At 35.1% G+C, this 27,515-nt stretch overlaps 1 protein-coding gene across 5 annotated transcripts in view; it reads right to left on the bottom strand.

The window, feature by feature from the left end:
- The window catches only part of celf4 (CUGBP, Elav-like family member 4), an 81,755-nt gene that overhangs the window by 3,093 nt on the left and 51,147 nt on the right, over nt 1-27,515 (bottom strand). For 4 of the 5 annotated variants that reach the window (XM_062043353.1, XM_062043356.1, XM_062043374.1 and 1 more), the window contains exons 10-11: nt 15,328-15,471; nt 10,071-10,227 (exon numbers count right to left, since the gene is read on the bottom strand). In XM_062043353.1, coding sequence (XP_061899337.1) covers nt 10,100-10,227; nt 15,328-15,471 — 272 coding nt within the window. In that variant the 3' untranslated portion in view covers nt 10,071-10,099. The remainder of the gene's footprint in view (nt 1-10,070; nt 10,228-15,327; nt 15,472-27,515) is intronic. The other variant, XM_062043382.1, reaches the window with a different exon arrangement.

The following is a 27,515-nucleotide window of genomic DNA, read 5'->3' as shown; positions in this document are numbered from 1 at the left end:
TTACTTGAACATTGATTTAAATTGTCAGGAAAGAAGAGGAAGGAATTTAAAAGGTAAAAAGGTATATGTGCTTAAAAATCCTACAATCATTTTTAGGGTTGTATTTTTTCTCTAAAATTGTCTTTCTGAAAGTTATAAGAAGCAAAGTAAAATAATTAATGCATTTATTTAAACAAGTGAAGACCAAGTCTTTAAAATATTTTCTTGGATTTTCAAATTCTATTTGAGTTTTGTCTCTCTTAGAATTAAAAATGTCGGGCAAAGCGAGACCAGCTTGCTAGTAAATAAATAACATTTAAAAAATAGAGGCAGCTCACTGGTAAGTGCTGCTATTTGAGCTATTTTTAGAACAGGCCAGCGGGCTACTCATCTGGTCCTTACGGGCTACCTGGTGCCCGCGGGCACCGCGTTGGTGACCCCTGGTATAAATGGATATATATATACTTAGGGGTGATGTTCGAAACCGGTTCTCTCTCTACATAATTTTTGAAGAAAACAGAAAAAACTGCTCCTCAGAGGAAAACTCAGACAAAACTGCTTGTTATTCGTACTGGGAGTTAGAGGAAGTTGTGTCTGTGTCTTTTTCACAGGTGTCGCGGCACAGTGGTTGTTTTCTTTGAAGGCGCGTAAAATCCCAGCAGCGAGCAACTTTAGTGCTGCGGGTCTTTGAAGGCTCGTAAAATCAAAACGGTACCACTAATCACAACTCTTTCGTCAACTTTTAATCAGAAGGGTTCAATCTCTCTCCTGTAGCAGTTTGAAGCCGAAACGACAAACGCGCTCAGAGGAGATAATGTTTGATGTTTGGTGACCGGTTGTAACAAAAATTTTGTTTTGAAGGAGGAATAGCAAACATCCTGTTGATTTTTGCTGAAGGATGTCAATCTATGAAATGTAGGTCTAGGCGAGCCCTACGTAGAGGTATTTTTTTCATGTCTCTAAGACGTTCCTACCGGAAGTTACAAGCAGTTTTGTCTGAGTTTTCCTCTGAGGAGCAGTTTTTTGTCTGTTTTTTTCAAAAAATTATGTAGAGCACAATTTTGAGTTTTGGGGTTCGGTTTTTTTTTAGATCGCAATTTCCAGCAGTCCCGATGTGTGTGAGAATTTTGGTGAGTTTTGAAGTATTTTAAAGGGGTCAAATTAGAGGTCAAAGAGGTACAATTACAATTTTGTCCTGAAGGGGAAATTGCCAACTTCCTGTTGTTTTTTGCCCGAGGATGTAAAATTATGAAATGTAGGTCTAAGTTTGACCTACATAGAGGTTTTTGTTTCATGTCTCTACGACCTTCCTAGTGGGAGTTACAGGCAGTTTGTTTTTGTTTTTTCCTAGGGGGCGCTAGAGCGCAATTTTGATTTTTGGGGTTTGGTTTTTTTATTGAAATTTCCGCAGGTCCTGATGTGTGTGTCAAATTTGGTGAGTTTTGGAGCATGTTAAGTGGGTCAAATTAGCGTTTTTTGTGGCGGCGGAAGAATAAAGAATAATAATAAAACCTTACAATAACAATAGGTTCCTTTGTAACCAGTACAGGGCGGACCCTAATAATAACAATAATAATAAGAATAATAATGATAATGATGATAATAATAATAATAATAATTATTATTATTATTATTATTAATAATAATAATTTCAGCATTCTGGGGATATAAGATGTAGGTTATCTGTTAGGAATATTACCATCTGTATTTAAACTTGATTCATGTTGATTATGCCTGCAGCACAATGCCAAAAAAAGAAAGGATACTGCCCCCTACTGGCCCCTGGTCCATATTTTTGGCCCTGTATTGCGTTTCAGTTGTTTAGTCTGAGCATGAAGTGGGAAAGACCATAAGTTACAACTTGATGGTGTTTTCATCAAGTTAAGGGAAGGACAGATTTTCACATTGAAGTTTTTTCCATTTGGGTATTTATTTTTGTATTTTTTCCAATGTTCAATATCAAAGTGCTTATCTTTAACCATACATAACCTAATAATAAACCAGTGTTTTGTTGCTTTTCATGTCTTCCAAGCCTATGATAATGTGAATTAACTCATTATGACCATAATTTGTTGACACAAAAGAAACGGCAATCACTTTTACCTACAAAGGACACACAGCTAAGTAGTTAGCTTCCTATTAGCACATTTAATTTGACATTAATTTCCATATTGTGTAAAGGACCACTGACTTAGAGCCCCTGCCCCTCTATAATCATGTGCACGTCCCTGCATGCCAACACATATTAGAAGTTTGTTTGTAATATTTCCGTGCGAGAAGGAATGCTTGCACATATTTAGTGACACATTCATATAACTCCCTGCAGTGCCTTGCCTCAGGACACATTCCTGGTATGGTTGGGTTAGTTTGTGAGTGGGTGATAAGTTGCCCTTGAATGAAGTCATCAGCGCTGAATGAACGACACAGCCTGAACTCTCCATCACGCAGATGAAGGGAGGAGACAAAGAGGAACGGCACAATTACTCGCCTTAGGGGTAATAAATGCCTTTTCCTCGGGAGGCCAATTCCTTTCTCCCCGCAACCATTTACCAGTTATCTGTTACCCCGCGTGTAACACACCGGGTCACTCACTGCAGACCAGGACACAATTCCATGAAATATTGCTTGTTTGCATAAGAATGGCAAATAATGACCTTGAAGTTTGTACCTAGTGCATCATAGGGACCAATGTGGAAGGATCATTTCTAGAGATGTCCGATAATATCGGCCGATATATGCGTTAAAATGTAATATCGGAAATTATCGGTATCGGTTTTTTATTATCAGTATCGTTGTTTTATTTATTTATTTAAAAAAAAAAATTAAATCACTTACAATTAGTGCACCAACCCAAAAAACCTCCCTCCCCCCATTTCTTTCTGTTATCAATATTCTGGTTCCTACATTATATATCAATATATATCAATACAGTCTGCAAGGGATACAGTCCGTAAGCACACATGATTGTGCGTGCTGCTGCTCCACTAATAGTACTAACCTTTAACAGATAATTTTACAAATTTTCATTCATTACTAGTTTCTATGTAACTGTTTTTATATTGTTGTACTTTCTTTTTTATTCAAGAAAATGTTTTTAAATTATTTATCTTATTTTACTAATTTTTTAAAAAAGTACCTTATCTTCACCATACCTGGTTGTCCAAATTAGGCATAATAATGTGTTAATTCCACGACTGCATATATCGGTTGATATCGGTATCGGTTGATATCGGTATCGGTAATGAAAGAGTTGGACAATATCGGAATATCGAATATGGGCCAAAAGCCATTATCGGACATCCCTAATCATTTCCCTTTTGTAGCTAATACTGCTTCTACCTTTTGTCCATTCTTTCTAGAAGGACATTAGTGGGGTCAGAGGTCATTCAGCTGTCTTTACATGCATCTTCTAAGATTGGACACTTCCGTGTACAAAAGCCAAAAGCAGTGAAGTTGTCACATTGTGTAAATGGTAAATAAAAATTAGAGATGTCCGATAATATCGGCCTATGCGTTAAAATGTAATATCGGAAATTATCGGTATCGGTTTTTTTATTATCAGTATCGTTTTTTGTTTTTTTAAAATTAAATCCACATAAAAAACACAAGATACACTTACAATTAGTGCACCAACCCAAAAAACCTCCCTCCCCCCATTTACACTCATTCACACAAAAGGGTTGTTTCTTTCTGTTATTAATATTCTGGTTCCTACATTATATATCAATATATATCAATACAGTCTGCAAGGGATACAGTCCGTAAGCACACATGATTGTGCGTGCTGCTGCTCCACTATTTTCATTCATTACTAGTTTCTATGTAACTGTTTTTATATTGTTGTACTTTCTTTTTTATTCAAGAATTTTTTTTTAATTTATTTATCTTATTTTACTAATTTTTTTAAAATGTACCTTATCTTCACCATACCTGGTTGTCCAAATTAGGCATGATAATGTGTTGATTCCACGATTGCATATATCGGTTGATATCGGTATCGGTTGATATCGGTATCGGTAATTAAAGAGTTGGACAATATCGGAATATCGGATATCGGCAAAAAGCCATTATCGGACATCCCTAATAAAAATAGAATACAACAAATCCTTTTCAACTTATATTCAATGGAATAGAGTGCAAAGACAAGATATTTCATGTTCACACTGGAAAAATTTGTTATTTTTTTGCAAATATTAGCTTATTTGGAATTTGATGCCTGCAACATGTTTCAAAAAAGCTGGCACAAGTGGCAAAAAAGAGTGAGAAAGTTGAGGAATGCTCATCAAAGACTTATTTGGAACATCCCACAGGTGAGCAGGCTAATTGGGAACAGGTGGGTGCCATGATTGGGTATAAAAGCAGCTTCCATGAAATGCTCAGTCATTCACAAACAAGGATGGGGCGAGGGTCACCACTTTGTCAACAAATGCCTGAGCAAATTGTTGAAGAACAACATTTCTCAAGCAGCTATTGCAAGGAATTTAGGGATTTCACCATCTACGCTCCGTAATATCATCAAAGGGTTCAGACAATCTGGAGAAATCACTGCACGTAAGCCATGATATTGCGGACGTTTGATCCCTCTGGCGGTACTGCATCAAAAATCGACATCAGTGTGTAAAGGATATCACCACATGGGCTCAGGAACACTTGAGAAACCCACTGTCAGTAACTACAGTTGGTCGCTACATCTGTAAGTGCAAGTTAAAAGCCAAAGTCATTTATCAACAACACCCAGAAATGCTTCGCTGGGCCCGAGCTCATCTAAGATGGACTGATGCAAAGTAGAAAAGTGTTCTCTGGTCTGACAAGTCCACATTCAAATTGTTTTTGGAAACTGTGGACGTCGTGTCCTCCGGACCAAAGAGGAAAATAACCATCGGGATTGTTCTAGTTCAGGGGTCACCAACCTTTTTGAAACCAAGAGCTACTTCTTGGGTACTGATTAATGCGAAGGGCTACCAGTTTGATACACACTTCAATAAATTGCCAGAAATAGCCAATTTGCTCAATTTACCTTTAACTCTATGTTATTATTAATAATTAATGATATTTACACTTAATTGAACGGCTTAAAAGAGGAGAAAACACGAAAAAAATGACAATTACATTTTGAAACATAGTTTATCTTCAATTTCGACTCTTTAAAATTCAAAATTCAACCGAAAAAAAGAAGAGAAAAACTAGCTAATTCGAATCTTTTTGAAAAAATTAAAAAAATAATTTTTGGAACATCATTAGTAATTTTTCCTGATTAAGATTAGTTTTAGAATTTTGATGACATATTTTAAATAGGTTAAAATCCAATCTACACTTTGTTAGAATATATAACAAATTGGACCAAGCTATATTTCTAACAAAGACAAATCATTATTTCTTCTACCCCAGGGCAGCTGTGGCTACGAAAGTAGCTTACCACCACCAGGTGTGAATGAATGATGGGTTTTTAACATGTAAAGCGACTTTGGGTACTTAGAAAAGCGCTATATAAATCCCAGGTATTATTATTATTATTATTATTATTATTCTAGATTTTCCAGAACAAACATTTGAAAAGAAATTCAAAAGACTTTGAAATAAGATTCAAATTTGATTCTACAGATTTTCTAGATTTGCCGGAATAATTTTTTTGAATTTTAATCATAATAAGTTTGAAGAAATATTTCACAAATATTCTTTGTCGAAAAAACAGAAGCTAAAATGAAGAATTAAATTAAAATGTATTTATTATTCTTTACAATAAAAAAAAAATGTTTTACTTGAACATTGATTTAAATTGTCAGGAAAGAAGAGGAAGGAATTTAAAAGGTAAAAAGGTATATGTGCTTAAAAATCCTAAAACCATTTTTAAGGTTGTATTTTTTCTCTAAAATTGTCTTTCTGAAAGTTATAAGAAGCAAAGTAAAAAAATGTATGGATTTATTTAAACAAGTGAAGACCAAGTCTTTAAAATATTTTCTTGGATTTTCAAATTCTATTTGAGTTTTGTCTCTCTTAGAATTAAAAATGTCGGGCAAAGCGAGACCAGCTTGTTAGTAAATAAATACAATTAAAAAAATAGAGGCAGCTCACTGGTAAGTGCTGCTATTTGAGCTATTTTTAGAACAGGCCAGCGGGCTACTCATTTGGTCCTTACGGGCTACCTGGTGCCCGCGGGCACCGCGTTGGTGAGCCCTGTTCTAGGGTGAAAGTGTAAAAGGCAGCATGTGTGATGGTATGGGGGTGTATTAGTGGCCAAGACATGGGTAACTTACACACCTGTGAAGGCACCATTAATGCTGAAAGGTACATACAGCTTTTGGAGCAACATATGTTGCCATCTAAGCAACGTTATCATGGACGCCCCTGCTTATTTCAGCAAGACAATGCCAAGCCGTGTGTTACATCAACGTGGCTTCGTAGTAAAAGAGTGCGGGTACTAGACTGGCCTGCCTGTAGTCCAGACATTGAAAATGTGTGAAGGCTAAAATATGAGACGGGAGACTGTTGAACAACTTAAGCTGTACATCAAGCAAGAATGGGAAAGAATTCCACTTCAAAAATGTGTCTCCTCAGTTCCCAAACCTTTACTGAGTGTTGTTAAAAGGAAAGGCCATGTAACACACTGGTAAAAATGCCCCTCTGACAACTTTTTTGCAATGTGTTGCTGCCATTACATTCTAAGTTCATGATTATTTGCAAAAAAAAACAAAGTTTCTGAGTGTGAACATGAAATATCTTGTCTTTGCAGTCTATTCAATTGAATATAAGTTGAAAAGGATTTGTTGTATTCTCTTTTTATTTACCATTTACACAACGTGACAACTTCACTGGGTTTGTAAAGAAATTGTAATTATGTACTGCCCCTGCAACTACTTGGCATTGTAAATACCGTAGTATCGCCAGAAACTAATGTCAAGTATGCAAAACAACAGAAGAATAAGTGCTTAGTACATTTGAACAGAGGTGGAGATAGAACCATGTCACCACAGAAAGTAACAAACTATTAACAGTAAATTTGCAAAAAGATGAATAATTATATTTTAGTCCATCCTCACACTGCAAAAAGTCAGTGTTCAAAAACAAGAAAAAAAATTACAACATTTAGGGGTATTTTATTTGAACTAAGCAAAATTATCTGCCAATAGAACAAGAAAATTTGGCTTGTCAAGACTTTCCAAAACAAGTCAAATTAGCTAACCTCAATGAACCCAAAAGTAGCTTAAAATAAGTAAATTCTCACTAATAACAAGTGCACTTTTCTTGGTAGGAAAAAAGAGACCTTTCTGCTCAATATGTTGAAAAAATATTCTTAAATGAAGTAAATGCTAGTGCCATTATCTTGACATAATGATATGATATTATGATTTTTTTTTTCATGCTTGAAGTAAGAAATTATGACTTTAAAAAAGTAGTTTTATACTTGTGAGTGTTGATGACACAGCTTTGCAACACTTGATATTCTAGTTTCGAGCATGTTTTACTCAATATAGGTCATCAAATCTCAGCAACAAGCTGTAATATCTTACTGAGATCATTTAGGACCAAAACACTTAAAACAAGTAAAACACTCTAACATAACATCTGCTTAGTGAGAAGAATTATCTTATCAGACAGAAAATAAGCAAATATCACCCTTATTTCAGATATTTCATCTTACTTAGATTGCAGTTTTTGCATTGTAGTGTTGAGCACATATGTGGTCTCTCACTAACTCCTACTAAGTATCTGGCAGACTATCAGGGGACTATTGTCAATATATTTTAGTCCATCCTTAGTGTTGAGCACATATGTGGTGTCTCACTAACTCCTACTAAGTATCTGGCAGACTATCAGGGGACTATTGTCAATATATTTTAGTCCATCCCTAGTGTTGAGCACATATGTGGTCTCTCACTAACTCCTACTAAGTATCTGGCAGACTATCAGGGGACTATTGTCAATATATTTTAGTCCATCCCTAGTGTTGAGCACATATGTGGTCTCTCACTAACTCCTACTAAGTATCTGGCAGACTATCAGGGGACTATTGTCAATATATTTTAGTCCATCCCTAGTGTTGAGCACATATGTGGTCTCTCACTAACTCCTACTAAGTATCTGGCAGACTATCAGGGGACTACTGTCAATATATTTTAGTCCATCCTTAGTGTTGAGCACATATGTGGTCTCTCACTAACTCCTACTAAGTATCTAGCAGACTATCAGGGGACTACTGTCAATATATTTTAGTCCATCCTTAGTGTTGAGCACATATATGGTCTCTCACTAACTCCTACTAAGTATCTGGCAGACTATCAGGGGACTATTGTCAATATATTTTAGTCCATCCTTAGTGTTGAGCACATATGTGGTCTCTCACTAACTCCTACTAAGTATCTGGCAGGCTATCAGGGGACTACTGTCAATATATTTTAGTCCATCCTTAGTGTTGAGCACATATGTGGTCTCTCACTAACTCCTACTAAGTATCTGGCAGACTATCAGGGGACTACTGTCTATATATTTTTGTCCATCCTTAGTGTTGAGCACATATGTGGTCTCTCACTAACTCCTACTAAGTATCTGGCAGACTATCAGGGAACTACTGTCAATATATTTTAGTCTATCCCTAGTGTTGAGCACATATGTGGTCTCTCACTAACTCCTACTAAGTATCTGACAGACTATCAGGGGACTACTGTCAATATATTTTAGTCCATCCTTAGTGTTGAGCACATATGTGGTCTCTCACTAACTCCTACTAAATATCTGGCAGACTATCAGGGGACTATTGTCAATATATTTTTGTCCATCCTTAGTGTTGAGCACATATGTGGTCTCTCACTAACTCCTACCAAGTATCTGGCAGACTATCAGGGGACTACTGTCAATATATTTTAGTCCATCCTTAGTGTTGAGCACATATGTGGTCTCTCACTAACTCCTAAGTATCTGGCAGACTATCAGGGGACTATTGTCAATATATTTTAGTCCATCCTTAGCGTTGAGCACATATGTGGTCTCTCACTAACTCCTACTAAGTATCTGGCAGACTATCAGGGGACTACTGTCAATATATTTTAGTCCATCCCTAGTGTTGAGCACATATGTGGTGTCTCACTAACTCCTACTAAGTATCTGGCAGACTATCAGGGGACTACTGTCAATATATTTTAGTCCATCCTTAGTGTTGAGCACATATGTGGTCTCTCACTAACTCCTACTAAGTATCTGGCAGACTATCAGAGGACTATTGTCAATATATTTTAGTCCATCCTTAGTGTTGAGCACATTTGTGGTCTCTCACTAACTCCTACTAAGTATCTGGCAGACTATCAGGGGACTACTGTCAATATATTTTAGTCCATCCTTAGTGTTGAGCACATATGTGGTGTCTCACTAACTCATACTAAGTATCTGGCAGACTATCAGGGGACTACTGTCAATATATTTTAGTCCATCCTTAGTGTTGAGCACATATGTGGTCTCTCACTAACTCCTACTAAGTATCTGGCAGACTATCAGGGGACTACTGTCAATATATTTTAGTCCATCCTTAGTGTTGAGCACATATGTGGTGTCTCACTAACCCCTACTAAGTATCTGGCAGACTATCAGGGGACTATTGTCAATATATTTTAGTCCATCCTTAGTGTTGAGCACATATGTGGTCTCTCACTAACTCCTACTAAGTATCTGGCAGACTATCAGGGGACTACTGTCAATATATTTGAGTCCATCCCTAGTGTTGAGCACATATGTGGTCTCTCACTAACCCCTACTAAGTATCTGGCAGACTATCAGGGGACTATTGTCAATATATTTTAGTCCATCCTTAGTGTTGAGCACATATGTGGTCTCTCACTAACTCCTACTAAGTATCTGGCAGACTATCAGGGGACTGTCAGGCAGTCATCAGTCCAAAGCAAATGAAGATTAGCAAACGAGTGCTTGAGCTCTCCATCAATATTTCTTTACAAGACATTTGCAGATCATCTCCTTTTTATGAGGCATCTGCAGATGTTGATGACATTCCTAAAAGGTTAGTGAAAGCTCACCAGGCCATGTGATCACACATCAGTGTGAAGTGTGGCGGCCATCAAAGTGGCGTGACAACAAGAGAGTCTCACCTGTGTGCGACATGGCGGCTGGCCGGGGGCTAGTAGGGCCGGTTCGCGTCCTTCGGCCTCTTCAGCTGCACCTTGAGTCTTTTCATGCCGATCTGGAAGCCGTTCATGGACTGGATGGCAGCTTGGGCACTGCCTGGGTTATCGAAGCTCACGAAGCCTGAGGGAGGGGTGGAGACCAGAGCACAGGTTAGACCGTGATTGGCAGATACAAAATCATGACTTGTGAGTAGGGATGGAGTCCGATACTGGCACAACACAATTAAACATTTGATCCAATCCAAACGGCAAAACTATCACATAAAGAGCCGCATGCTCTGATTACTGCTTTGCACACTCTTGGCATTCTCTCCATGAGCTTCAAGCACACCTGTGAAGTGAAAACCATTTCAGGTGACTACCTCTTCAAGCTCATGGAGAGAATACACTGCAAAAAGTTAAGTGTTCAAAAACAATAAAAAAAAACATGAGGGGGATTTTATTTGAAGTAAGCAAAATGATCTGCCAATAGAACAAGAAAATGTGGCTTGTCAAGACTTTCCAAAACAAGTCAAATTAGCTAACCTCAATGAACCCAAAAGTAGCTTAAAATAAGTATATTCTCACTAATAACAAGTGCACTTTTCTTGGTAGGAGAAAAAAAACGGGAACTTTTTGCTCAATATGTTGAAAAATATTGTTAAATGAAGTAAATGCTAGTGCCATTATCTTGAAATAATGATATGCGCTCGGCATTACATTTCTTGAAACTAGCAAACTTATACTAAAAAGTAATTTATTGTTCTTAATGGAAAGGCAACAAGGCAAGCGCTTGTTACTCTCGGGGTCTCCTAGCCGCTCAGGCAAATCCTATTGTCTAAAAATGCATTTTTCCATCGATAACATGACATCATCGCGTCAAGTGCGTGCTCTTTCAGTCAATTATGGCGCGAGGAAAAAAATAAATAAAAAATAAAATATATATATATATGTATGTGTGGGAAAAAAATCACAAGACTATTTCATCTCTACAGGCCTGTTTCATGAGGGGTTTTCCTCAATCCTGAGGATTGAGGAAAACCCCTCATGAAACAGGCCTGTAGAGATGAAATAGTCTTGTGATTTTTTTCCCACACATACATATTACGCTCTACCACGGTATCGAGCACTATTTTTTGGATAATCTAATTAAGACATATATATATATATATATATATATATATATATATATATATATATATATATATATATATATATATATATATATATATATATATATATATATATATATATATATATATATATATATATATATACACATACAACCCGGCCCCCAGCCACATTTTTTTTTTATTGTTATTTTGAAGAATTTACCTGAATGTGCATGAACTATTTCTGTTCAAAATTGTTACAAATCTCACATGTTAAATGTTTAAATATTAACTGTCAGTTGACTGTACTGTGCCAACTGTACTACTATATGAGTACGTATTTTCTATTGTTTCATTGAAAATAAAACAGCAAAGTCCATTTGGCTGTCATCTGTTTTAATTATGAGACAGAATTGTGTCAAAGTCACGATTTTTTTTTTTCCCATGCTTGAAATAAGAAATGATTACTTTAAAAAAAGTACTTTTATACTTGTGAGTGTTGATGACACAGCTTTGCAACACTTGATATTCTAGTTTCAAGCATGTTTTACTCAATATAGCTCATCAAATCTCAGCTACAAGCTGTAATATTTTACTGAGATCATTTTTAGATTAGATTTAGATTTTTAGATTTAGATTTATTGGTCCCCTTGGGGAAATTCATTTTCACTGCCGTACATTTGAACAATAGACATTACACATCACAAAACAAAAATAACAAAAAGACATCATACATGACCAACACACATTTACAGGCTTGTCAGAAAGGTCGGCCGGGCCTGCTGTTAAGGGCGGCTATAGCTGCAGGGATAAGGCTTTTTCTGAGGCGGTCCCTCCGGAATTTGATGGTTCTGTACCATTTAGGACCAAAACACTTAAAACAAGTAAAACACTCTAACATAAAATCTGCTTAGTGAGAAGAATGATCTTATCAGACAGAAAATAAGCAAATATCGCCCTTATTTGAGATATTTCATCTTACTTAGATTTCACTTTTTGCAGAGCATGCCAAGAGTGTGCAAAGCAGTAACCAGAGCAAAGGGTGGCTATTTTGAAGAAACTAGAATATAAAACGTGTTTTCACTTTTTTTTGTTAAGTACATAACTCCACATGTGTTCATTCATACTTTTGATGTGACAATCTACAATGTAAATAGTCATGGAAATAAAGGAAACACGTTGAATGAGGAGAAGGTGTGGCCTGTACTGTACTCCAGTTATGTCTGAGCAGCACAATATCATAGTCCAATACTTTTGGAAGAAGAACAACAAGAGGATGACAGAAACAGGAGAAGGGGCATGCAACCAACATCACAATATGAGCTGATGGGGTTTAAAACCAAAGAAATATCCACACAGTTGTGCTATTTATTTGATTTTTCCTTTCAAAATCACAAGTTGAGATCTGAACAGCTCCCTTTTGGACACAATATTAGGTACACCGGCATGATCTAATGAGCTGAAAGAACAAATCTGCCTTTGCAAAATATACTGGATGGATGCATCACATGAACAATATGCAGCTACATGTGGATGTGCATGACAATGAACTGCTAGCACGTTTAAAAACTACTATATGTGTGTTGTTGATACAGTTTGTGTATTAGATATTGCAGGTGCACCACATGTTGGGCTGTTTATTGTTCAGGAGCCAACTGACTTCAAATATCCATCACAATCCAATTTTGGGTCCAAATCATTCCACTTAGCTGCTGTTTGCCAGCAAGTTCTAGACAAATATCATCATTGCACACAACTACATACAGTCATGGTCAAAAGTGTACGTACACGTGTAAACAACATCATGTCATGGCTGTCTTGACTTTACAATCATTTCTTATTTTTTTGTGATGTAGTGATTGGAGCACATACTTGTTGCTCACAAAAAACATTCACGAAGTTTGCTTCTTTTATAAGAATAACAATAATAATAATAGATATTTGTAAAAAGCACTTTACATTGAGCAAACAACCTCAAAGTGCTACAGTGTATTAAAAAAAATATATAGAAAGATAATACAAATAAATACAAATAAAAACTAGAACAGCCTAATAGCTAGCACTAGTATGCATATATCTAAAAAAAAATGCTTTTTTAAAAAGAAGGGTTTTTTAAGCCTTTTTTAAAAAGCATCCACAGTCTGTGGTGCCCTCAGGTGGTCAGGGAGAGCGTTCCACAGACTGGGAGCGGCGGTGAATTTGTTATGGATCTACTGAAAATGTGAGGGTCAAAAGTATACATACAGCAATGTTAATATTTGCTTACCTGCAATAAGGCGCTTTTTGGTAGCCATCCACAAACTTCTGCTTGACCACTTGACCACCAAATTGCTGCAGTTCAGCTAAATGTGTTGCTTTTCCTGACATGGACTTGTTTCTTCAGCATTGTCCACACGTTTAAGTCAGGACTGTTATGGGTTGGAGGAGGGAGTTGTGACGGCACAGTTCCACAAGGGGGCAATATTGCTCTATGTATTTATTATATATTGTGGAGTGTTTACGCCAGTCGTCCGCCATCTTGGACCGAACAGTCAGTAACTTTCACAATAAAAGTCGTCGGGGAAACGTAAAATAGATTTCGAGTGTAGAGTTTTTAAACATCAGTGGACATATGACTTTTTTTTCTTCAGCATTGTCCACACGTTTCAGTCAGGACATTGGGAAGGCCATTCTAAAACCTTCATTCTAGCCTGATTTAGCCATTCCTTTACCACTTTTGAGGTGTGTTTGGGGTCATTGTCCTGTTGGAACACCCAACAAGGCCCAACCTCCGGGCTGATGATTTTAGCTTGTCCTGAACAATTTGGAGCTAATCCTCCTTTTTCATTGTCCCATTTAAAGCAGCAGTTCCATTGGCAGCAAAACAGGCCCAGAGCATAATACTACCACCACCATGCTTGACGGTAGGAGTGGTGTTCCTGGGATTAATGGCCTTACATATTGCTGGGTATTGTGGCCAAACAGCTCCATTTTTGTTTCATCTGCCCACAGAACTTTCCTCCTGACAGTCTTATCTTTGTCCATGTGATGGCAGATGAAACAAAAAATGGAGCTGTTTGGCCACAATACCCAGCAATATGTTTGGAGGAGAAATCCCAGGAACACCATACCTGCTGTCAAGCATGGTGGTGGTAATATTATGCTCTGGGCCTGTTTTGCTGCCAATGGAACTGGTTCTTTAAATGGGACAATGAAAAAGGAGGATTACCTCCAAATTCTTCAGGACAAGCTAAAATCATCAGCCCGGACGTTGGGTCTCGGGCGCAGTTGGGTGTTCCAACAGGACAATGACCCCAAACACACCTCAAAAGTGGTAAAGGAATGGCTAAATCAGGCTAGAATGAAGGTTTTTAGAATGGCCTTCCCAAAGTCCTGACTTAAACGTGTGGACAATGCTGAAGAAAAAAAAGTCATATGATGTTTAAAAACTCTACACTTGAAATCTATTTTACGTTTCCCCGACGACTTTTATTGTGAAAGTTACTGACTGTTCAGTCCAAGATGGCGGACGACTGGCGTAAACACTCCACAATATATAGTAAATACATAAGAGCAATATTGCCCCCTTGTGGAACTGTGCCGTCACAACTCCCTCCTCCAACCCATAACAGTCCTGACTTAAACGTGTGGACAATGCCGAAGAAACAAGTCCATGTCAGGAAAAGCAACACATTTAGCTGAACTGCAGCAATTTAGTGGTCAAGTGGTCAAGCAGAAGCTTGTGGATGGCTACCAAAAAGCGCCTTATTGCAGGTAAACTTGCCAAGGGACATGTAAGCTAATATTAACATTGCTGTATGTATACTTTTGACCCTCACATTTTCAGTAGAGCCATAATAAATTCATAAAAGAAGCAAACTTCATGAATGTTTTTTGTGAGCAACAAGTATGTGCTCCAATCACCGCATCACAAAAAAAATAAGAAATGATTGTAAAGTCAAGACAGCCATGACATGATGTTCTTTACACGTGTACGTACACTTTTGATGGTGACTGTAAATCTCTTATTTTCATTTGGTTGGGAAACAGGGAGGCGCCGGGAGGTTAGCAAGGGGCTGCGGTAAAGAAGGTGATTAGTAAAAAAAGAATAAATAATCAATAATCTTCTGGTTCTGTTAATTTTTACCCACCAAAGCATTTACTTTGGTTTGTCGCCCGATCCACAAACACTTTGGAGGAGATGACATTACCGAATGGCAGGAACATCTGCATCAGTTCTCCATCCCCAAACTCCTGAGGGAGGTGGTAGATGAACAGGTTGCAACCTTCTGGGCCTGCACATGGAGACAGAGAGACAGGAGGGGGGGGGGGGGGGAGGGGGGGGGGGGGGGGGACAAATAGTGAAAGTGTCGTGAGAGAGGATGGCAGGAAAAAACACATTTTTTTACCGACATCGGCATCTTTGCGTACGCGGAAAAGTGGTCGTGGTTTACTGAAGAGATGTGATGTAGTACACACCCACAAGCAGTGAAGTTGTCACGTTGTGTAAATGGTAAATAAAAAGAGAATGCATCAAATCCTTTTCAACTTATACTGCAAAGACGAGATATTTCATGTTCACACTCAGAAGCTTTGTTATTTTTTTTTTGCAAATATTAGCCCATTTGGAATTTGATGCCTGCAACGTGTTTCAAAAAAAGAGCGAAAAAGTTGAGGAATGCTCATCAAAGACTTATTTGGAACATCCCAGTGGTGAACAGGCTAATTGGGAACAGGTGGGTGCCATGATTGGGTATAAAAGTGGATTCCATGAAATGCTCAGTCATTCACAAACAAGGACGGGGCTTTTTTCATGTTGATTGAACCAAATTTTGTTGCATCTTCAGCTTGTCACCAACTTAATTATACAAAGTTTTAACAAATTAAAAAACCTGTAAATTCAGAAAAATCGTAAAAAATGATTGAACAATTTTTTTAAGTTTCATCAAAGTAACATTTTAACTTGTATTTATTTTAATTTGGTGCGGTGTAATTGTTTGCTGTCTTTGTTTTAATTTGGTCGAAAATACATTTAGAAAATGCTACTTATTATGTTGCATCTTCAACTTATCACCAACTGAATTATACCAATTTTTTACCAATCTTTAAATACCAACCGGTGTAAATAATTTGCTGGCTTTTTCACATTTATTAAACCTAATTTTGTTGCACCTTCATCTTGTCACCAACTTAATTATACAAAGTTTTAACAAATTAAAAAACCTGTAAATTCAGAAAAATCGTAAAAAATGATTGAACAATTTTTTCAAGTTTCATCAAAGTAACATTTTAACTTGTATATATTTTAATTAGGTGCGGTGTAATTGTTTGCTGTCTTTTTTTAAATTTGGTCGAAAATAAATTCAGAAAATGCTACTTATTATGCTGCATCTTCAACTTACCACCAACTGAATTATACCAATTTTTTTACCAATCTTTAAATACCAACCGGTGTAAATAATTTGCTGGCTTTTTCACATTTATTAAACCTAATTTTGATGCATTTTCATCTTGTCACCAACTTAATTATACAAAGTTTTAACAAATTAAAAAACCTGTAAATTCAGAAAAATCGTAAAAAATGATTGAACAATTTTTTAAAGTTTCATCAAAGTAACATTTTAACTTGTATATATTTTAATTAGGTGTGGTGTAATTGTTTGCTGTCTTTGTTTTAGTTTGGTCGAAAATACATTTAGAAAATGCTACTTATTATGTTGCATCTTCAACTTATCACCACCTGAATTATACCAATTTTTTACCAATCTTTAAATACCAACCGGTGTAAATAAGTTGCTGGCTTTTTCACATTTATTAAACCTAATTTTGTTGCATTTTCATCTTGTCACCAACTTAATTATACAAAAATTTTAACAAATTAAAAAACCTGCAAATTCAGAAAAATCGTAAAAAATGATTGAACATTTTTTCAAGTTTCCACAAAGTAACATTTTAACTTGTATATATTTTAATTAGATGTGGTGTAATTGTTTGCTGTCTTTGTTTTAATTTGGTCTAAAATAAATTTAGAAAATGCTACTTATTATGTTGCATCTTCAACTTATCACCAAATGAATTATACCAATTTTTTTTTTACCAATCTTTAAATACCAACCGGTGTAAATAATTTGCTGGCTTTTTCACATTTATTAAAACTAATTTTGTTGCATTTTCATCTTGTCACCAACTTAATTATACAAAGTTTTAACGAATTAAAAAAACAGTAAATTCAGAAAAATCGTAAAAAATGATTGAACATTTTTTAAAGTTTCATCAAAGTAACATTTTAACTTGTATATATTTTAATTAGGTGCGGTGTAATTGTTTGCTGTCTTTGTTTTAATTTGGTCAAAAATACATTTAGAAAATGCTACTTATTATGTTGCATCTTCAACTTATCACCAACTGAATTATACCAATTTTTTACCAATCTTTAAATACCAACCGGTGTAAATAGTTTGCTGGCTTTTTCACATTCATTAAACCTAGTTTTGTTGCATTTTCATCTTGTCACCAACTTAATTATACAAAGTTTTAACAAATTAAAAAACCTGTAAATTCAGAAAAATCGTAAAAAATGATTGAACAATTTTTTAAAGTTTCATCAAAGTAACATTTTAACTTGTATATATTTTAATTAGGTGCGGTGCAATTGTTTGCTGTCTTTGTTTTAATTTGGTCGAAAATACATTTAGAAAATGCTACTTATTATGTTGCATCTTCAACTTATCACCAACTGAATTATACCAATTTTTTGCCAATCTTTAAATACCAACCGGTGTAAATAATTTGCTGGCTTTTTCACATTTATTAAACCTAATTTTGTTGCATTTTCATCTTGTCACCAACGTAATTATACAAAGTTTTAACACATTAAAAAACCTGCAAATTCAGAAAAATCGTAAAAAATGATTGAACAATTTTTTCAAGTTTCATCTAAGTAACATTTTAACTTGTATATATTTTAATTAGGTGTGGTGTAATTGTTTGCTGTCTTTGTTTTAGTTTGGTCGAAAATACATTTAGAAAATGCTACTTATTATGTTGCATCTTCAACTTATCACCAACTGAATTATACCAATTTTTTACCAATATTTAAATACCAACCGGTGTAAATAATTTGCTGGCTTTTTCACATTTATTAAACCTAATTTTGTTGTATTTTCATCTTGTCACCAACGTAATTATACAAAGTTTTAACACATTAAAAAACCTGCAAATTCAGAAAAATCGTAAAAAATGATTGAACAATTTTTTCAAGTTTCATCTAAGTAACATTTTAACTTGTATATATTTTAATTAGGTGTGGTGTAATTGTTTGCTGTCTTTGTTTTAGTTTGGTCGAAAATACATTTAGAAAATGCTACTTATTATGTTGCATCTTCAACTTATCACCAACTGAATTATACCAATTTTTTACCAATATTTAAATACCAACCGGTGTAAATAATTTGCTGGCTTTTTCACATTTATTAAACCTAATTTTGTTGTATTTTCATCTTGTCACCAACGTAATTATACAAAGTTTTAACAAATTAAAAAACCTGCAAATTCAGAAAAATCGTAAAAAATGATTGAACAATTTTTTAAAGTTTCATCAAAGTAACATTTTAACTTGTATGTATTTTAATTAGATGTGGTGTAATTGTTTGCTGTCTTTGTTTTAATTTGGTCGAAAATGAATTTAGAAAATGCTACTTATTATGTTGCATCTTCAACTTATCACCAACTGAATTATACCAATTTTTTACCAATATTTAAATACCAACCGGTGTAAATAATTTGCTGGCTTTTTCACATTTATTAAACCTAATTTTGTTGCATTTTCATCTTGTCACCAACTTAATTATACAAAGTTTTAACAAATTAAAAAACCTGTAAATTCAGAAAAATCGTAAAAAATGATTGAACAATTTTTTCAAGTTTCATCAAAGTAACATTTTAACTTGTATATATTTTAATTAAATGTATTTTAATTTGGTCGAAAATACATTTAGAAAATGCTACTTTTTATGTTGCATCTTCAACTTATCACCAACTGAATTATACCAATTTTTTTTACCAATCTTTAAATACCAACCGGTGTAAATAATTTGCTGGCTTTTTCACATTTATTAAACCTAATTTTGTTGCATTTTCATCTTGTCACCAACTTAATTATACAAAGTTTTAACAAATTAAAAAACCTGTAAATTCAGAAAAATCGTAAAAAATGATTGAAAATTTTTTCAAGTTTCCACAAAGTAACATTTAACTTGTATATATTTTAATTAGATGTGGTGTAATTGTTTGCTGTCTTTGTTTTAATTTGGTCGAAAATACATTTAGAAAATGCTACTTTTTATGTTGCATCTTCAACTTATCACCAACTGAATTATACCAATTTTTTTTTACCAATCTTTAAATACCAACCGGTGTAAATAATTTGCTGGCTTTTTCACGTTTATTAAACCTAATTTTGTTGCATTTTCATCTTGTCACCAACTTAATTATACAAAGTTTTAACAAATTAAAAAACCAGTAAATTCAAAAAATCGTAAAAAATGATAGAACATTTTTTTAAGTTTCATCAAAGTAACATTTTAACTTTTATATATTTTAATTAGATGTGTTGTAATTGTTTGCTGTCTTTGTTTTAGTTTGGTCGAAAATAAATTTAGAAAATGCTACTTATTATGTTGCATCTTCAACTTATCACCAACTGAATTATACCAATTTTTTTTACCAATCTTTAAATAATAATAATAATAATTTGCTGGCTTTTTCACATTTATTAAACCTAATTTTGTTGCATTTTCATCTTGTCACCAACGTAATTATACAAAGTTTTAACAAATTAAAAAACCTGCAAATTCAGAAAAATCGTAAAAAAATGATTGAACATTTTTTCAAGTTTCATCAAAGTAACATTTTAACTTGTATATATTTTAATTAGATGTGGTGTAATTGTTTGCTGTCTTTGTTTTAATTTGGTCGAAAATAAATTTAGAAAATGCTACTTATTATGTTGCATCTTCAACTTATCACCAACTGAATTATACCAATTTTTTACCAATCTTTAAATACCAACCGGTGTAAATAATTTGCTGGCTTTTTCACATTTATTAAACCTAATTTTGTTGCATTTTCATCTTGTCACCAACTTAATTATACAAAGTTTTAACAAATTAAAAAACATGCAAATTCAGAAAAATCGTAAAAAATGACTGAACATTTTTTCAAGTTTCATCAAAGTAACATTTTAACTTGTATATATTTTAATTAGGTGCGGTGTAATTATTTGCTGTCTTTGTTTTAGTTTGGTCGAAAATACATTTAGAAAATGCTACTTATTATGTTGCATCTTCAACTTATCACCAACTGAATTATACCAATTTTTACCAATCTTTAAATACCAACCGGTGTAAATAATTTGCTGGCTTTTTCACATTTATTAAACCTAATTTTGTTGCATTTTCATCTTGTCACCAACTTAATTATACAAAGTTTTAACAAATTAAAAAACCTGTAAATTCAGAAAAATCGTAAAAAATGATTGAACATTTTTTTTAAGTTTCATCAAAGTAACATTTTAACTTGTATATATTTTAATTAGGTGCGGTGTAATTGTTTGCTGTCTTTGTTTTAATTTGGTCGAAATTAAATTTAGAAAATGCTACTTATTATGATGCATCTTCAACTTATCACCAACTGAATTATACCAATTTTTACCAATGTTTAAATACCAACCGGTGTAAATAATTTGCTGGCTTTTTCACATTTATTAAACTTAATTTTGTTGCATTTTCATCTTGTCACCAACTTAATTATACAAAGTTTTAACAAATTAAAAAGCCTGTAAATTCAGAAAAATCATAAAAAATGATTGAACATTTTTTCAAGTTTCATCAAAGTAACATTTTAACTTGTATATATTTTAATTAGGTGCGGTGTAATTATTTGCTGTCTTTGTTTTAATTTGGTCGAAAATAAATTTAGAAAATGCTACTTATTATGTTGCATCTTCAACTTATCACCAACTGAATTATACCAATTTTTTTTACCAATCTTTATATACCAACCGGTGTAAATAATTTGCTGGCTTTTTCACATTTATTAAACCTAATTTTGTTGCATTTTCATCTTGTCACCAACTTAATTATACAAAGTTTTAACAAATTAAAAAAACCTGTAAATTCAGAAAAATCGTAAAAAATGATTGAACAATTTTTTAAAGTTTCATCAAAGTAACATTTTAACTTGTATATATTTTAATTAGGTGCGGTGTAATTATTTGCTGTCTTTGTTTTAGTTTGGTCGAAAATACATTTAGAAAATGCTACTTATTATGTTGCATCTTCAACTTATCACCAAATGAATTATACCAATTTTTTACCAATCTTTAAATACCAACCGGTGTAAATAATTTGCTGGCTTTTTCACATTTATTAAACCTAATTTTGTTGCATTTTCATCTTGTCACCAACTTAATTATACAAACTTTCCCACTTTGTCAACAAATGCGTGAGCAAATTGTCTAAGAACAACATTTCTCAAGCAGCTATTGCAAGGAATTTCGGGATTTCACCATCTACGCTCCGTAATATCATCAAAAGGTTCAGAGAATCTGGACAAATCACTGCACGTAAGCCATGATATTACACACCTTCGATCCCTCAGGCGGTACTGCATCAAAAAGTGACATCAGTGTGTAAAGGATATCACCACATGGCAACACTTCAGAAAACCACTGTCAGTAACTACAGTTGGTCGCTACATCTGTAAGTGCAAGTTAAAACTCTACTATGCAAAGCCAAAGCCATTTATCAACAACACCCGGAAACGCCGCCGGCTTCGCTGGGCCCGAGCTCATCCAAGATGGACTGATACAAAGTGGAAAAGTGTTCTGTGGTCTGACGAGTCCACATTTCAAATTGTTTTTGGAAACTGTGGACGTCGTGTCCTCCGGACTAAAGAGGAAAAGAAACATCCGGATTGTTCTAGGCGCAAAGTGTAAAAAACAGCATGTGTGATGGTATGGGGGTGCCATACAACAAAGTATGATTTGAACAGCAGACACCATGACAACAAAGTATGATTTGAACAGCAGACACCATGACAACAAAGTATGATTTGAACAGCAGACACCATGACAGCAAAGTATGATTTGAACAGCAGACACCATGACAACAAAGTATGATTTGAACAGCAGACACCATGACAACAAAGTATGATTTGAACAGCAGACACCATGACAGCAAAGTATGATTTGAACAGCAGACACCATGACAACAAAGTATGATTTGAACAGCAAACACCACGACAACAAAGTATGATTTGAACAGCAGACACCATGACAGCAAAGTATGATTTGAACAGCAGACACCATGACAACAAAGTATGATTTGAACAGCAGACACCATGACAACAAAGTATGATTTGAACAGCAGACACCATGACAACAAAGTATGATTTGAACAGCAGACACCATGACAACAAAGTATGATTTGAACAGCAAACACCATGACAACAAAGTATGATTTGAACAGCAAACACCATGACAACAAAGTATGATTTGAACAGCAGACACCATGACAACAAAGTATGATTTGAACAGCAGACACCATGACAACAAAGTATGATTTGAACAGCAGACACCATGACAACAAAGTATGATTTGAACAGCAAACACCATGACAACAAAGTATGATTTGAACAGCAAACACCATGACAACAACGTATGATTTGAACAGCAGACACCATGACAACAAAGTATGATTTGACCAGCAAACACCATGACAACAAAGTATGATTTGAACAGCAGACACCACGACAACAAAGTATGATTTGAACAGCAAACACCATGACAACAAAGTATGATTTGAACAGCAGACACCATGACAACAACGTATGATTTGAACAGCAGACACCATGACAACAACGTATGATTTGAACAGCAGACACCACGACAACAAAGTATGATTTGAACAGCAGACACCATGACAACAAAGTATGATTTGAACAGCAAACACCATGACAACAAAGTATGATTTGAACAGCAAACACCATGACAACAAAGTATGATTTGAACAGCAAACACCATGACAACAAAGTATGATTTGAACAGCAGACACCATGACAACAAAGTATGATTTGAACAGCAAACACCATGACAACAAAGTATGATTTGAACAGCAGACACCATGACAACAAAGTATGATTTGAACAGCAGACACCATGACAACAAAGTATGATTTGAACAGCAAACACCATGACAACAAAGTATGATTTGAACAGCAGACACCATGACAACAAAGTATGATTTGACCAGCAAACACCATGACAACAAAGTATGATTTGAACAGCAAACACCATGACAACAAAGTATGATTTGAACAGCAAACACCATGACAACAAAGTATGATTTGAACAGCAAACACCATGACAACAAAGTATGATTTGAACAGCAAACACCATGACAACAAAGTATGATTTGAACAGCAGACACCATGACAACAAAGTATGATTTGAACAGCAGACACCACGACAACAAAGTATGATTTGAACAGCAAACACCATGACAACAAAGTATGATTTGAACAGCAGACACCATGACAACAAAGTATGATTTGAACAGCAGACACCATGACAACAATGTATGATTTGAACAGCAGACACCATGACAACAAAGTATGATTTGAACAGCAAACACCATGACAACAAAGTATGATTTGAACAGCAAACACCATGACAACAAAGTATGATTTGAACAGCAAACACCATGACAACAAAGTATGATTTGAACAGCAGACACCATGACAACAAAGTATGATTTGAACAGCAAACACCATGACAACAAAGTATGATTTGAACAGCAGACACCATGACAACAAAGTATGATTTGAACAGCAGACACCATGACAACAACGTATGATTTGAACAGCAGACACCACGACAACAAAGTATGATTTGAACAGCAAACACCATGACAACAAAGTATGATTTGAACAGCAGACACCATGACAACAACGTATGATTTGAACAGCAGACACCATGACAACAACGTATGATTTGAACAGCAAACACCATGACAACAAAGTATGATTTGAACAGCAGACACCATGACAACAAAGTATGATTTGAACAGCAAACACCATGACAACAAAGTATGATTTGAACAGCAAACACCATGACAACAAAGTATGATTTGAACAGCAAACACCATGACAACAAAGTATGATTTGAACAGCAAACACCATGACAACAAAGTATGATTTGAACAGCAGACACCATGACAACAAAGTATGATTTGAACAGCAAACACCACGACAACAAAGTATGATTTGAACAGCAGACACCATGACAACAAAGTATGATTTGAACAGCAGACACCATGACAACAATGTATGATTTGAACAGCAGACACCATGACAACAAAGTATGATTTGAACAGCAAACACCATGACAACAAAGTATGATTTGAACAGCAGACACCATGACAACAAAGTATGAATAGAACAGCAGACACCATGACAACAAAGTATGATTTGAACAGCAAACACCATGACAACAAAGTATGATTTGAACAGCAAACACCATGACAACAAAGTATGATTTGAACAGCAAACACCATGACAACAAAGTATGATTTGAACAGCAAACACCATGACAACAAAGTATGATTTGAACAGCAGACACCATGACAACAAAGTATGATTTGAACAGCAGACACCATGACAACAAAGTATGATTTGAACAGCAGACACCATGACAACAAAGTATGATTTGAACAGCAGACACCATGACAACAAAGTATGATTTGAACAGCAAACACCACGACAACAAAGTATGATTTGAACAGCAAACACCATGACAACAAAGTATGATTTGAACAGCAAACACCATGACAACAAAGTATGATTTGAACAGCAGACACCATGACAACAAAGTATGATTTGAACAGCAGACACCATGACAACAATGTATGATTTGAACAGCAGACACCATGACAACAAAGTATGATTTGAACAGCAAACACCACGACAACAAAGTATGATTTGACCAGCAAACACCATGACAACAAAGTATGATTTGAACAGCAGACACCATGACAACAAAGTATGATTTGAACAGCAAACACCATGACAACAAAGTATGATTTGAACAGCAGACACCATGACAACAAAGTATGATTTGAACAGCAAACACCATGACAACAAAGTATGATTTGAACAGCAAACACCATGACAACAAAGTATGATTTGAACAGCAAACACCATGACAACAAAGTATGATTTGAACAGCAAACACCATGACAACAAAGTATGATTTGAACAGCAGACACCATGACAACAAAGTATGATTTGAACAGCAAACACCACGACAACAAAGTATGATTTGAACAGCAGACACCATGACAACAAAGTATGATTTGAACAGCAGACACCATGACAACAATGTATGATTTGAACAGCAGACACCACGACAACAAAGTATGATTTGAACAGCAGACACCATGACAACAATGTATGATTTGAACAGCAGACACCATGACAACAAAGTATGATTTGAACAGCAAACACCATGACAACAAAGTATGATTTGAACAGCAGACACCATGACAACAAAGTATGAATAGAACAGCAGACACCATGACAACAAAGTATGATTTGAACAGCAAACACCATGACAACAAAGTATGATTTGAACAGCAAACACCATGACAACAAAGTATGATTTGAACAGCAAACACCATGACAACAAAGTATGATTTGAACAGCAGACACCATGACAACAAAGTATGATTTGAACAGCAAACACCATGACAACAAAGTATGATTTGAACAGCAAACACCATGACAACAAAGTATGATTTGAACAGCAAACACCATGACAACAAAGTATGATTTGAACAGCAAACACCATGACAACAAAGTATGATTTGAACAGCAGACACCACGACAACAAAGTATGATTTGAACAGCAGACACCATGACAACAAAGTATGATTTGAACAGCAGACACCATGACAACAAAGTATGATTTGAACAGCAGACACCATGACAACAAAGTATGATTTGAACAGCAGACACCACGACAACAAAGTATGATTTGAACAGCAGACACCATGACAACAAAGTATGATTTGAACAGCAGACACCATGACAACAAAGTATGACGCACACTTTGCAGGAAGGAGCTTTCTTCTTCGCAGAAGCACTTCCATCTTAAAATAGCACATGAACACAAAAGGAGTAAAAGGTTCACATTAATGTAGAATATCACACATCTCTTTTTTACCATCAAAGTGTTAAATAAACATATTATCTGCACATGTTGGTCCCTTCTTCTTTCTTTTTGCTCATGCAACATGGAACAGGATTTGGAAATTATCGGTATCGGTTTCATAATTATCGGTATCGGTTTCTAAAAGTAAAATGTATGACTTTTTAAAAGGCCGCCGTGTACACGGACGTAGGGAGAAGTACAGAGCGCCAATAAACCTTAAAGGCACTGCCTTTGCGTGTCGGCCCAGTCACATAATATCTACGGCTTTTCACACACACAAGTGAATGCAAGGCATACTTGGTCAACAGCCATACAGGTCACACTGAGGGTTGCCGTATAAACAACTTTAACACTGTTACAAAGATGCGCCACACTGTGAACCCACACCAAACAAGAATGACAAAACACATTTCGGGAGAACATCCGCACCGTAACACAATATAAACACAACACAACAAATACCCAGAATCCCTTGCAGTACTAACTCTTCCGGGACGCTACAATATACACCCCCCTGCTAAATAATGCACTTTGTGACGTCAATAATAAATATGGCAGTGCCATGTTGGCATTTTTTTTTTCCATAACTTGAGTTGATTTATTTTGGAAAACCTTGTTACATTGTTTAATGCATCCAGCGGGGCATCACAACAAAATTAGGCATAATAATGTGTTCATTCCACGACTGTATATATCGGTATTGCTTGATATCGGTATCGGTTAATTAAGAGTCGGACAATATCGGAATATCAGTAGAAAAGCCATTATCGGACATCTCTAATTATTATTATTATTAATCAAACATCATTTGACTCGGTGAACACATTGAGAATAAAACAAGGAGGACTTCTTGTCAGATCCTACAAATCCAATTGGTTTCTTACAAGAAATCTGCTTCAGTTTGAGTAAATCTTCATTTAGTGGAAAAAAAAGTAAACACAGAAGCACATTTGTAAGGATTCGAGACAAAGTTTTGTGTCATTATACATCAGATGATGTTGGTGTACACTTTCTTGATTTTTTTTTTAGTAAATTATTGACTTTTTAAAAAAGCCTTCAAAGTCATTACTTT

The sequence above is a fragment of the Entelurus aequoreus genome, linkage group LG01 (assembly GCF_033978785.1).
Source record: "Entelurus aequoreus isolate RoL-2023_Sb linkage group LG01, RoL_Eaeq_v1.1, whole genome shotgun sequence".
NCBI lineage: Eukaryota > Metazoa > Chordata > Actinopteri > Syngnathiformes > Syngnathidae > Entelurus > Entelurus aequoreus.
Note: the sequence above shows the minus strand (reverse complement) of the source record. Positions and strands in the feature narration are given on the sequence as shown.